This window comes from Pistacia vera, unplaced genomic scaffold, assembly GCF_008641045.1.
Source record: "Pistacia vera cultivar Batoury unplaced genomic scaffold, PisVer_v2 Contig206, whole genome shotgun sequence".
In the NCBI taxonomy this organism is placed as follows: Eukaryota; Viridiplantae; Streptophyta; class Magnoliopsida; order Sapindales; family Anacardiaceae; genus Pistacia; species Pistacia vera.
The window spans coordinates 791,974-805,703 of NW_022196009.1; the positions used below are offsets into that span (position 1 = coordinate 791,974).

General features: G+C 36.3%; 2 protein-coding genes and 1 pseudogene across 2 annotated transcripts; 1 reads left to right on the forward strand and 2 right to left on the reverse strand.

The window, feature by feature from the left end:
• Nucleotides 1-5,682: 5,682 nt before the first annotated feature.
• On the reverse strand, nucleotides 5,683-6,229 carry LOC116128996 (annotated as a pseudogene).
• A 1,253-nt stretch (nucleotides 6,230-7,482) lies between these two features.
• LOC116129019 (QWRF motif-containing protein 9) lies at nucleotides 7,483-10,387 on the forward strand. The gene is made up of 4 exons (XM_031414753.1): nucleotides 7,483-7,596; nucleotides 7,706-7,795; nucleotides 9,727-9,834; nucleotides 9,975-10,387. The coding sequence occupies exons 1-4, from the start codon at nucleotides 7,483-7,485 to the stop codon at nucleotides 10,047-10,049; spliced, it is 387 nt and encodes a 128-aa protein (XP_031270613.1). The 3' UTR covers nucleotides 10,050-10,387.
• A 1,113-nt stretch (nucleotides 10,388-11,500) lies between these two features.
• LOC116129051 (LOB domain-containing protein 39-like) lies at nucleotides 11,501-12,714 on the reverse strand. Its single transcript, XM_031414795.1, has 2 exons — nucleotides 12,385-12,714; nucleotides 11,501-12,299 (listed from the first exon to the last, which is right to left on the reverse strand). Exons 1-2 carry the CDS (start codon nucleotides 12,566-12,568, stop codon nucleotides 11,833-11,835), a joined length of 651 nt encoding a protein of 216 aa, XP_031270655.1. The 5' UTR covers nucleotides 12,569-12,714; the 3' UTR covers nucleotides 11,501-11,832.
• Between the last annotated feature and the right edge of the window lie 1,016 nt (nucleotides 12,715-13,730).

Here is a 13,730-nt window from a genome sequence, read left to right on the forward strand (position 1 = left end):
GAGTTCTATAAGAAGAGAACAAATTTAAAATGGTTAATTAATGGTTGAGTTAAAGTAACTGTGGTTGAGTTAAGTTTATTTTTTGACGGTGGGGTTTTAGGGTGTACGATGTGGGCGTGGATCGAGGGAATATCTTCCAAACTCTGGGCACGAGCGGCTCCGTGTTTCCGCTTCTCTTTGTTCTTCAAGTTGCACCGTTGGATTTTTGGTTTCTGATTGATGTTGACGGTTAGATTTGTTTCCTCCACTCCTTTTTAATCTATCTGTAGTACTTTTTTTGGGTACGACATGAAATCTTGACACGATATTATTTATGATCTCTCAGATTAATTAAATTCAAGTAATTAGTAATAGTTACGTAATGTCTTATGCAACTAACATAGTGGATGAAGTCATTAATGAATATTGAGAAAGAATAAATACGTTCATTATCTTACCCATGTGGGAGAGAAAGTCTTTCTCTCGCATGATCGCATCACATCACATAACATAACATACAAATTAAGCACCATATAATTTGGTATTTAATTACTAGGTCAAGCTGACTAATTTAGTGTTTAGCTTACTTAATCTGAGAGAAGATTATTTATATGTATGAAATGTTAGTTTCTAATCATTTTCCTTGTGCTGTTAATGCACGAACAATATTTTACTCAATCAAGTGGGAATCTGATGAAATGAAACCAAAACCTTCCATTTTCCATTCATCAACAAATAGAACTGCGACAACTTTATTGTTAAGATTATGATATTGATTAGCTCATATGATGTGAGCTTGACGAAGCTACAGAAGAGTAATATTGTTGCATCAAAGACTAAAATACAAAAAGATAAAATCTTATTCTTATCTATTCCTGTTCCCCCAAAACCCAAAATTGCAAAGAATTAAGGTCAACAGTGAACAATGAAAGGATACATGTAGCCACGAATTGAAATAAGGGCATGGGCATGGGGGACGGGTGGTGAGAATTTATCGAATTCTATTCGTGAAAGATCTTTTTTACTGTTTGATGAACATAGGAAAAAGAATAATCATTACAAGAAGAACTTAAAAAGTTATATATATATATATTATCAACATTTGTCAAACGCTGCTTTTCTCTTTTCTACTGTGCTAGATTCCCAATATATGGTGCGCTCAAGTTCATGCAAACATGATATCAGTTTTATCATCTTCTGCAGCGATGTGCAAAACCAATATCAAGGCCATATGAGTTAATGTCAGACATTGTTTCATCATTCATTGAGGAATTTGCTTGGAAGATCCAGCTTATATGGCTAAGTAGAACTGACAGATCTCCAAAAATGAAAAATCATGAAAAACAATTAGAGAAGAACTGGATAAGTGCCAGACAGTGACTGAACTACATATAATAAAACAAGAATCAAGGGCCTGCGTCAGAGACACAGACATGGGCTTTGATACCATGTGATTTGTGATAGAAATATGTTTAGAATTGTGTAATGTTCAACAATTTTGGGTTCAGAATATAATCCGACAACCCAAAGCCACCCTTTTCTCTCTCTCAAAGAATTGAACAACAGGTCCACCTGCCTCTAAAATTGGTAGTTGAAATATCGTTTGCATTAGTGCTACAACACGGCACGTCATCTAAAATATAATATGGCAAGACGACGAATTGTAGTACATATTGGAAGAAGCAGTAATGTAATTTGCTTCCCAGTTCTATAGACAAAAAGTGGTATAAAATAATAAGTTTTGTCAGAGTATGGCAAGAAGAGAGGCAAAAGAGGTCGAGGAATAAAGATGATAGAGTGCCTAGAAGATAAGAGGATAGAAGATGAAAGAATATTTTTTTTATGTATATTTCAGTATTGTAATGTGTTCAATTTATACAAGATTACAAATGTAAAATATGGAAATACAATCAATGTAATTACATGAAATCTATAACTGTAATTCTATGACTCAAGCCATGAATCAAGCTATAATAGTTTTAGCCTTTAATTAAGTCTGGATCACAACTCTTTGTAATAATCACATTCCATCACTCCCCCTCAAGCTTGTGGTTTGTAAATGTCATAAACTTTAAGCTTGTGAAGAAGATAAGAGTGATGTCTGTTGCACAATGGTTTTGTGAAGACATCCGCTGGTTGTTCTAAAGTACGGATATGTAAAGTCTTGATTATACCTTCTTGAATTTTTTCTCTGATGAAGTGACAATCAATCTCTATGTGCTTTGTTCTTTCATGGAATACTGGATTGGCTGCAATATCATTTGTAGCTTTGTTATCGCAGTATAAATGGACAAGTGTCTTGGTATGTACATCCAAATCTCCTAGTAACCTGAGGATCTAGATGATCTCACATGTCATTTTAGCCATTGCTCTGTATTCACCTCTGCTGATGAGAGAGATATTGTTGATTGTTTCTTTGTCTTCCAGGAGATTAGTGCACCTCCGAGTTTTATACATAATCGGGTGAGAGATTTCCTTGTCATAGGACATGTGACCCAATCAGAGTCACAATATGCTGTGACGTTTAAGTTTCCATCTCAAGGCAAAGGAAGTCCCAAGCCAGGACATCCTTTTAAGTATTTTAGTACCTTCATTGTTGCATCCATGTGTGATTGTTTTGGCTCATGCATGAATTGACTGAGAATATGGACCGCATAGTTGATATCAGGGTGTGTCATGGTAAGGTAAATTAGTCGCCCCACAAGTCTCTGATAATGCGAGGGATCTTGTAGTGGCAGATCTATTTCTGAGGATGGCGTCTCTTTGTCATACTCTTGAGTGGTAAGCTTGATATTCTGCTCGACTGGAATAACATTTGGTTTACATGTTGCTGACCTAGAGTCTGATATAAGTTCAAGAACATACTTTTGTTGACTTAAGGAAATGCCTGCTTGAGATCTGACAATTTCAATCCCTACAAAGTATTTTGGCTCGCCAAGATCTTTAATTCGAAAATGCCTATTAAGATGCACTTTCAAACTTTTGATTCCCTCTTCATCATTTCCTGTAATTAAAATGTCATCAACATAAATGATGAGTGCAATAAAAGATTCACCTTTGCGCCAGGAGAAAGGGGCATAGTCATGCTTGGATTGTAGAAAACTAATGTTTGTAAGAGCCTATGTGAACTCTTCATTCCACTACCGAGGTGTTTGTTTTAAACCATAAAGAGACTTGCACAGATGACATACTGTGTTCTCCCCCTCTCTATGAAGTTCAGGCGGAAGGTCTATATATATCTCCTCGTGTAAATCATCATGAAGAAAAACATTATGAACATCCATTTGATATAGGGACTAGTCACGAGTAGAGGCAGTGGATAAAAATGACCTTACAGTAACATGTTTGGCAACGGGTGAGAATGTTTCTTGGTAATCAAAACCTTCTCGTTGTGTGAAACCTTTTGCCACCAGTCGAGCTTAGAGGTGGAAAAGCAGCCCGACCCGCGACAGGTTGCACAAAGTGGCGGGTCGGTCCTGACCCGCCCGCCAACATTGGCAGGTCGAGTTAGGCCCACCAATGTTGGGGAATTGGCTGGCCCAACTCGGACTGCCAACCCTAACCTGCCGGGTTGGGTCGGGTTAACCCTCTTTTTGATTTTTTTTTTTGATTTTGTTTTGTTTTATTTTGTTTAAGTTTAAATGTTTAATTATAGAGGTCTTGAAATCCTTGTTTATCTGAAAAAATGTTTCAATTACCAGGTGAAGGAATGTAGTGTGAGAACACAAATTTTACAACTGGAACGTATACCGTCAAGCCTGACAACGAAAGTGTAAAGTTTACATCATTTCACTGTCTATCCCTAATACTAACGTGACTTAAAAAAAATCCCATTTCTTCTTGGAATTATGGCGCCGCACCTAATAAGGGATTGAGTGATTGTTGTGGCATTAAAAAGCAGAAGAGTGCTTATTTGGCCTTTGTTCTCATACGTCAAGGGTTAACTGTATTAGGTTACTTCTGTTTGCATAGGTTGCGGTCTTTCTCATAGTCAAATTAGGTTGTATACATTTTACTTTTCTATAGGCCAGAGGAAAGTATAATGTAATATGTGTAATGATGTCTGCTAATTTCTATTATTCAATGGTTTTATCAAGTTTGTTTGTGTTATATCGTGTATGTATAATGTGGGATTTTTTTTTTCTTTTATAAAAATCAGAGTCTTCTGCCACTATGATATCATTTTTTAATGCGTATGAAAAATTAATTAATGGAAGCCTGAAGGCTGAGGTAATCCAATAAGAAATAACAAGTTCTGAGTATTTTTATAATACATTTTTCTCCGATCTCTACGTTTTCTACCAGGATTTTTCCAGACAAATCTTCAAACTTGAATTCTTAAAACTGATATAATTTAGTTAGAGATCATTGACTTTCACTGACTCCCTCGAACCTTAACAATCAACTATGTCTATGATATTGATATTGTAAGAGTTGGTAGGAAGCGTGCAGAGAGAATGAATTTGTTTTTCCTTTTGGGTTTTGCTTGCGGGAATAAGGTATTTATTGAAGGTGTAGTGGGATCCACAGCATATGCTTGTAGACGCGGCGAGCGAAGCTAGGTGAAGCGAATGGATTGGATTTGGAATAAGACTTTGCTTTTGTTTTATAAAAAAAAAAAAGAAGATAAAAAACAAGGTGTTGATGCCGTGGAACCCACTTCCAATGGAGGAGGACTATGGTCCAAGCAGGAGGCTGACGTGCACCGCACCATTCTAGGGCCACTCTCCACCTCTAATTCTCCTAGCCCAGATGCTCCCTCTAATCTAATTTTCATCCATTGCATCACACCATTCCCATCTCCAAATCATCAACTTCCTTCACCATTTATTTATGGAATGCTTATCAAACCTCTTTTTTTGTAGAAACAACGTAATATATATGTCACGTGACATTAAAGATCATATAATTTAATATCACATTAATTTCATATGAGTCTTTATACATGACATTCATTTAGTGTATACACTACATCAGTTTGTATAAAAACAGAATTTATACAAATAACTTTATCCTTATTATTCATCCACTCTTTATCTTTATCTATTTTAGCACAATTAAACATTTAGTTAATTTATTATTATGCAGTACAATACACATGATATTTTCTTTGTTCTTTGGCAAAATCGCCTTGTTAATTAGAACGTGTCAAGCAATGGAGACATCCCTTGATCAAACGACTCCATTATATTATCAGACGCTTCTAAGTCCTCCATTGGAAATGTTACAGTCCGGACAAATCCATGGAAGCTGACAACGCTGCTTACAATCAAACAGACACTTAACACGTCACTTTTTTTATCACTAACACCAAGCATACGTTACTTCAAAAACAAAACTCACCGGAAAATTCCATTCATTCGCCGGAGTAACCAACCAAAATTACAAGCTTTTCCATTTTATTTTATTTAAGCTCCTCTTGATACTTCTACAAAAGCCGTCATTTTTAAACATAATAACTCTCTTGCAATCTCATGATCATTTCTATTGTAATTCAAACAAACAGATTCAAAAGCTTCCTTTCTTCTTTTTCTGTTACTTCACTCTGAAGACTAGTCATCTCCTATCTCTGAGTAAAACGACATCGCATGTGCTCTCTGCCAACCCTTCCTCTGCCACGTTTCACCCCGCTGCTACCAAACTTGGGTTTCAGAGACAGATCAAGATCAGACTTCCGGTTCTGTTCCCTTCGATCATGTATAATCAACGGCCTTGATTGGGGTGGAGGCTCTTCATCATGAAGCCATCCACATAATAACTTCCGGAAGATTCATCGGTACAGTTTGCCTTCAAAACTCCATTATGTCCCGATATCGGTCTCAGAGTTCCTCCAGCTAGCACCGTCTCCACCGCCGCCTGCACAAGTGCCAGTTACCACTTGACAGTAACCCACCGCTCCTCCACCGGATTGATTGTTCTCCCACACGCTTCAAACAATAAAGACTGAAACAAAGCTGAAAAGAAAAAAAAAAGTTAAAAAAGGAGTTATACATATATAAAGCAAAAATAAGTATCTTAATATGCAATATGTATAACCTGGTCTTTGAGTTTCAGGAACAGCAGCGATGAAGGATAATAGATCGCTGCGGCCAAAAAACTTAGCGAGAAACAGTGGCGTTGCCTTGGGCTTCGGGGTCCATCCACTGCAAGCATGATCTCAATATGCATGTCTCACTGCACCCCTTTCGCAGAACTCTGCACCCGTTGCAGCTCATGATTTCTCACCCTTAATCACCACCGTCCGATTTATAGACCAATTTTGTTTCAGATTTCTACAGTAGAAGTAATTTAGTTTAGAAGTCTAAAACCCAGAAAAGTAGTGAAGAGAGAGTGAGTACAGAGTTAAAGAGTTGGAGAATTCTATAAGAAGAGAACAAATTTAAAATGGTTAATTAATGGTTGAGTTAAAGTAACTGTGGTTGAGTTAAGTTTATTTTTTGACGGTGGGGTTTTAGGGTGTACGATGTGGGCGTGGATCGAGGGAATATCTTCCAAACTCTGGGCACGAGCGGCTCCGTGTTTCCGCTTCTCTTTGTTCTTCAAGTTGCACCGTCGGTTTTTGGTTTCTGATTGATGTTGACGGTTAGATTTGTTTCCTCCACTCCTTTTTAATCTATCTGTAGTACTTTTTTGGGTACGACATGAAACTTGACACGATATATTATGATCTCTCAGATTAATTAAATTCAAGTAATTAGTAATAGTTACGTAATGTCTTATGCAACTAATAAAGTGGATGAGGTCATTACTGAAATTGAGAAAGAATAAATACGTTCATTATCTTACCCATGTGGGAGAGAAGTCTTCTCTCGCATGATCGCATCACTCACATAACATAACATACAAATTAAGCCCATTAATTCGGTATTTAATTACTAGGTCAAGCGAATAATTTAGTATTTAGCTTACTTAATCGAGAGAAGATTATTTATATGTATGAAATGTTAGTTTCTATCATTTTCTTTGTGTCGTTAATGCACGAACATATTTTACTCAATCGAGTGGAATCTGATGAAATGAAACCAAAACCTTCCATTTTCCATTCATCAACAAATAGAACTGCGACAACTCTTGTTAAGATTATGATATTGATTAGCTCATATGATGTGAGCTTGACGAAGCTACAGAAGAGTAATATTGTTGCATCAAAGACTAAAATACAAAAAGATAAATCTATTCTTATCTATTCCTGTTCCCCCAAAACCCAAAATTGCAAAGAATTGGGTCAACAGTGAACAATGAAAGGATACATGTAGCCACGAATTGAAATAAGGGCATGGGCATGGGGACGGGTGGTGAGAATTTATCGAATTCTATTCGTGAAAGATCTTTTTACTGTTTGTGAACATAAGAAAAAGAATAATCATTACAAGAAGAACTTAAAAGTTATATCAACATTTGTCAAACGCTGCCTTTCTCTTTTCTACTGTGCTAGATTCCCAATATATGTGGCGCTCAAGTTCATGGCAAACATATATCAGTTTTAAATTCTGCTCCCAGATGATGTATTTGGAAGAATCATCGCTTATGGAACGGGATTACTCCAGTTCATTGTTGGGGGCTATAGAAGCTTTGAGGGCTAGTACACTTCGCCTTCCTGTTGTTGGAGGGGCAAGGGTATGCATCTCCTCATTTTCATTCCTGCTTTTAAACTTAGGATTCTCAGTGGCCTACCCACATGCATATTTACTTTTAATGGAGAGCTTATTGGACTCTACATATACAGGCAGATGTCCAAAATGTTAAGGATGCTATTTCGTCAGCAGTTGATGTGATGCAGGCAATGGCTTCCTCAATATGCTTATTGTTATCAAAGGTAATCATTTTCTTTCCCATTTGTTCATTCTCTACCTTACCAACCGTTGTCATGAACTATAAAGCTGTTTTTCACATGATTGTTACTTTTCAATGGGGACTATTTCAAAACGTTTTGCTTTTCTTTCTTTCTTTCTTTTAATGAACTATCAAGGCTTTAGAAATTTGCAATGATGTTCTACTCTTGAATGTGGAACCCAATTCTTTGGTTCAAAATCATTCCATTGTCCAAATTATAATGGACTAGCCTTTGTATTTTTTTTGGTGTCATGTTGTAGCATTTGATCCAGGTTTATACCATACGTTACCTATGTACTTTGGCACATTTCTATTGTTTATTTTCCTTACACTGTCTTTCCAAGGGTTAGCTAAGTTACTGAGATGTATATATTAGCAGCCTAGTAACTGGTCTTGCCTTTATACATTTTAGAGTTGCTTTAAGAAAAGCTTTGGCTTTCTTGGAATCTGATTGATTGAAATAATTTTGAACTTGCTCTTCTCCTGGGATCTAATTTTTGAATATATATATAACATATGGTGGTTTATGCCATTAATTGAGGGAGCAACAAGATTTTCAGCTGTGGGGTAATATGCTTCTCATATTTGAGAGCATGAATATATCCTGTTTAAATCTTCTTGGATTCTCATTTAAGAATTTAATTAGGGATAAATCTTTGTTATTAGCCCAGTAAAGTATTTGGCCATTTTAAACCATGGGATGCAGTCAACAAGCACTGTTAACCATATCCTTATATTAGATAACAGTAGCTAAAAAAGGGGAAAACCAGGTGTATATCTACCGACAAGAGCCATGCGAGGAGCAGTCGCACTGTCACTCGCTATGTTTTTTTATGGACATGTGTACTATCATTTGTCAATGTAATTCATTAAAACGAAACCCATTCTTTCATATTTGATAAGGAAATTGCCCTTGCCTTCAACAACTTCTCACTCTGCAAGAAAATAACCTTGTTCACATTCTTTGCAACTAAAAATACCCATTCATACTCTACATAACTAATCCCAAATTCACATAGAAACCTTTCCAACCCAAGAAATTAACAACTTTGACAACTCTCCTTTTTAAATACAAACAAATGAGAATTGTCTTTTTTTTTTTTTTTTTTTTTTTCCACAACAACTCAATTGTAGTTCTGGAGAAAATCCCATTAAAAAGAAAAAAAGGAAAGAAAAAGAACTATAAACAACTGAACCTCTTAAGATTTGTGGGAATTTTCATTCCTGTCCATAAGTTTTATGTAAAAATGATTGAAAGATGGGCTTTTGATCTTGGAAGTTGCAAGGTTGGAAGTTAAGTGAAAATTCATGGTAGCCTTGTTGTTCATTCGAAATGGAATTCGTGTGAAAAATGGTTCTTCTAAAGACTTGTTTGTCTAGACTTAAGGTTGTTGTGAAGGTGTTTGGGAAGAGTTTGGCCAGAGAAAATAGAGAGAAATTAAATATACTTTGTTGTAGAATATCATGACTTGGATTATATCATGCCTCCAATTGACAATTATCTTTATGTCAGTAGGATTCGTTTTGTTACTGGAGTTGGTAACATACCGGCCTGTTGAGGACCATTGGATGGGCTGAGGAGAAGTGGTAAGAGTATCCCATCCAATGGTCTTCAAGACACATGCCTGCTAACCTATTTTCCACCCTCTTTGTAATTTCAAACGAGAAAAATGGTTCTCTTACTACCTGTCAAATCAGATTGGATCAAGCTTATGCACCACATGCTAACCTACTGTTGTGTATAATAGCCAGGCATACTTTTTTTTTTTTTGGTCTGCAATTTGCATCTTACTTTGTGGCTGATATATTGGCAGACAAGTGTTAAGTCAATCATCATGTATCTCAAATATTATTGCACGCTTTGTCATTCTTAAAGGGTTCTATCTGACGCCCAAATTTATTTTTCATTGATAGGCTGGGGAAGTTAATTCCTTAGTGGCTGAACTTGCCCATGTAAGTGCAAAAGAACATGTTTTACTTTGTCACTGCAAAGATCTCTTGTCAGCAATTGCGGCCATGCAGGTAATTTTTTTATTTGATTTATTATTTGAAAGGAGTTACAAGAGTGGATCAGTATTAGAATTTTCATTGATAGGGTAGCTGCTTTGAGTTAAGAGATCTTGAAATCCTTGTTTATCTGAAAAAAATGTTTCAATTACCAGGTGAAGGAATGTAGTGTGAGAACACAAATTTTACAACTGGAACGTATACCTTCAAGCCTGACAACGAAAGTGTAAAGTTTACATCATTTCACTGTCTATCCCTAATACTAACGTGACTTAAAAAAATCCCATTTCTTCTTGGAATTATGGAGCCGCACCTAATAAGGGATTGAATCATTGTTGTGGCTTTTAAAAAGCAGAAGAGTGCTTATTTGGCCTTTGTTCTCATACGTCAAGGGTTAACTGTATTAGGTCTATTTCTGTTTGCATAGGTTGCGGTCTTTCTCATAGTCAAATTAGGTTGTATACATTTTACTTTTTCTATAGGCCAGAGGAAAGTATAATGTAAATATGTGTAATGATGTCTGCTAATTTTCTATTATTCAATGGTTTTATCAAGTTTGTTTGTGTTATATCGTGTATGTATAATGTGGGATTTTTTTTTTTCTTTTATAAAAATCAGAGTCTTCTGCCACTATGATATCATTTTTTAATGCGTATGAAAAATTAATTAATGGAAGCCTGAAGGCTGAGGTAATCCAAATAAGAAATAACAAGTTCTGGGTATTTTTTATAATACATTTTTTCTCCGATCTCTACGTTTTCTACCAGGATTTTTCCAGACAAATCTTCAAACTTGAATTCTTAAAACTGATTATAATTTAGTTAGAGATCATTGACTTTCACTGACTCCCTCGAACCTTAACAATCAACTATGTCTATGGTATTGATATTGATATTGTAAGAGTTGGCAGGAAGCGTGCAGAGAGAATGAATTTGTTTGTTACTTTTGGATTTTGCTTGCGTGGGAATAAGGTATTTTATTGAAGGTGTAGTGGGATCCACAGCATATGCTTGTAGACGCGGCGAGGCGAAGCTAGGTGAAGCGAATGGATTGGATTTGGAATAAGACTTTGCTTTTGTTTTATAAAAAAAAAAAAAAAAGAAGATAAAAAACAAGGTGTTGATGCCGTGGAACCCACTTCCAATGGAGGAGGACTATGGTCCAAGCAGGAGGCTGACGTGCACCGCACCATTCTAGGGCCCACTCTCCACCTCTAATTCTCCTAGCTCCAGATGCTCCCTCTAATCTAATTTTTCATCCATTTGCATCACACCATTCCCATCTCCAAATCATCAACTTCCTTCACCATTTATTTAATGGTAATGTTTGTACAAACTCTCTTTATGTTTGCACAAGCTGACTTGATATGATATGGCACGTGACATTAAAGATCATATAACTTAATATCATATTAATGTCATATAAGTTTTTATATCACGTGACACTCACTTGATGTCACGTGACACTCACTTGATGTGTCACGATAAACTGTCTTTGTATCAGGTTTATACAAATAACACATTACCTTTATTTAATTATCCAATCTCTATCTTTATCTATTTTTAGCACAATTAAACATTTATTTAATTTATTATATGCAGTACAATACACATGATATTTTCTTTGTTCTTTGGCAAAATCGCGTTGTTAATTAGAACGTGTCAAGCAATGGAGACATCCCTTGATCAAACGACTCCATTATATTATCAGACGCTTCTAAGTCCTCCATTGGAAATGTACGGTCCTGACAAATCCATGGAAGCTGACAACGCTGCTTACAATCAAACAGACAACTTAACACGTCACTTTTTTTATCACTAAACACCAAGCATACGTTAACTTCAAAAACAAAACTCACCGGAAAATTCCATTCATTCGCCGGAGTAACCAACCAAAATTACAAGCTTTTTCCATTTATTATTTTATTTAATCTCCTCTTGATACTTCTACAAAAGCCGTCATTTTTTAAACATAATAACTCTCTTGCAATCTCATGATCATTTCTATTGTAATTCAAACAAACAGATTCAAAAGCTTCCTTTCTTCTTTTTCTGTTACTTCACTCTGAAGACTAGTCATCTCCGATTCTTCTGAGTAAAACGACATCGCATGTGCTCTCTGACAACCCCTTCCTCTGCCACGTTTCACCCCGCTGCTACCAAACTTGGGTTTCAGAGACAGATCAAGATCAGACTTCCGGTTCTGTTCCCTTCGATCATGTATAATCAACGGCCTTGATTGGGGGTGGAGGCTCTTCATCATGAAGCCATCCACATAATAACTTCCGGAAGATTCATCGGTACAGTTTGCCTTCAAAACTCCATTATGTCCCGATATCGGTCTCAGAGTTCCTCCAGCTAGCACCGTCTCCACCGCCGCCTGGCACAAGTGCCAGTTACCACTTGACAGTAAACCCACCGCTCCGTCCACCGGATTAATTGTTCTCCCACACGCTTCAAACAATAAAGACTGAAACAAAGCTGAAAAGAAAAAAAAGCAGTTAAAAAAGGAGTTATACATATATAAAGCAAAAATAAAGTATCTTTATATGTAAATATGTATAACCTGGTCTTTGAGTTTCAGGAACAGCAGCGATGAAGGATAATAGATCGCTGCGGCCAAAAAACTTAGCGAGAAACAAGGTGGCGTTGCCTTGGGCTTCGGGAGAGTCCATCCACTGCAAGCATGATCTCAATATGCATGTCTCACTGCACCCCTTTCGCAGAACTCTGCACCCGTTGCAGCTCATGATTTCTCACCCTTAATCACCACCGTCCGATTTATAGACCAAAATTTTGTTTCAGATTTCTTACAGTAGAAGTAATTTAGTTTTAGAAGTCTAAAACCCAGAAAAGTAGTGAAGAGAGAGTGAGTACCAGAGTTAAAAGAGTTGGAGAGTTCTATAAGAAGAGAACAAATTTAAAATGGTTAATTAATGGTTGAGTTAAAGTAACTGTGGTTGAGTTAAGTTTATTTTTTGACGGTGGGGTTTTAGGGTGTACGATGTGGGCGTGGATCGAGGGAATATCTTCCAAACTCTGGGCACGAGCGGCTCCGTGTTTCCGCTTCTCTTTGTTCTTCAAGTTGCACCGTTGGATTTTTGGTTTCTGATTGATGTTGACGGTTAGATTTGTTTCCTCCACTCCTTTTTAATCTATCTGTAGTACTTTTTTTGGGTACGACATGAAATCTTGACACGATATTATTTATGATCTCTCAGATTAATTAAATTCAAGTAATTAGTAATAGTTACGTAATGTCTTATGCAACTAACATAGTGGATGAAGTCATTAATGAATATTGAGAAAGAATAAATACGTTCATTATCTTACCCATGTGGGAGAGAAAGTCTTTCTCTCGCATGATCGCATCACATCACATAACATAACATACAAATTAAGCACCATATAATTTGGTATTTAATTACTAGGTCAAGCTGACTAATTTAGTGTTTAGCTTACTTAATCTGAGAGAAGATTATTTATATGTATGAAATGTTAGTTTCTAATCATTTTCCTTGTGCTGTTAATGCACGAACAATATTTTACTCAATCAAGTGGGAATCTGATGAAATGAAACCAAAACCTTCCATTTTCCATTCATCAACAAATAGAACTGCGACAACTTTATTGTTAAGATTATGATATTGATTAGCTCATATGATGTGAGCTTGACGAAGCTACAGAAGAGTAATATTGTTGCATCAAAGACTAAAATACAAAAAGATAAAATCTTATTCTTATCTATTCCTGTTCCCCCAAAACCCAAAATTGCAAAGAATTAAGGTCAACAGTGAACAATGAAAGGATACATGTAGCCACGAATTGAAATAAGGGCATGGGCATGGGGGACGGGTGGTGAGAATTTATCGAATTCTATTCGTGAAAGATCTTTTTTACTGTTTGATGAAC

Coding starts and splice junctions, on each gene's coding strand:
- LOC116129019 (XM_031414753.1), top strand. CDS start 7,483: ATGTATTTGGAAGAATCATCGCTTATGGAACGGGATTACTCCAGTTCA. Junction 7,597..7,705: donor CTGTTGTTGGAGGGGCAAGG/GTATGCATCTCC, acceptor CTACATATACAG/GCAGATGTCCAAAATGTTAA. Junction 9,835..9,974: donor CAGCAATTGCGGCCATGCAG/GTAATTTTTTTA, acceptor TTCAATTACCAG/GTGAAGGAATGTAGTGTGAG.
- LOC116129051 (XM_031414795.1), bottom strand. CDS start 12,568: ATGAGCTGCAACGGGTGCAGAGTTCTGCGAAAGGGGTGCAGTGAGACA. Junction 12,300..12,384: donor TCCTGAAACTCAAAGACCAG/GTTATACATATT, acceptor TTTTCTTTTCAG/CTTTGTTTCAGTCTTTATTG.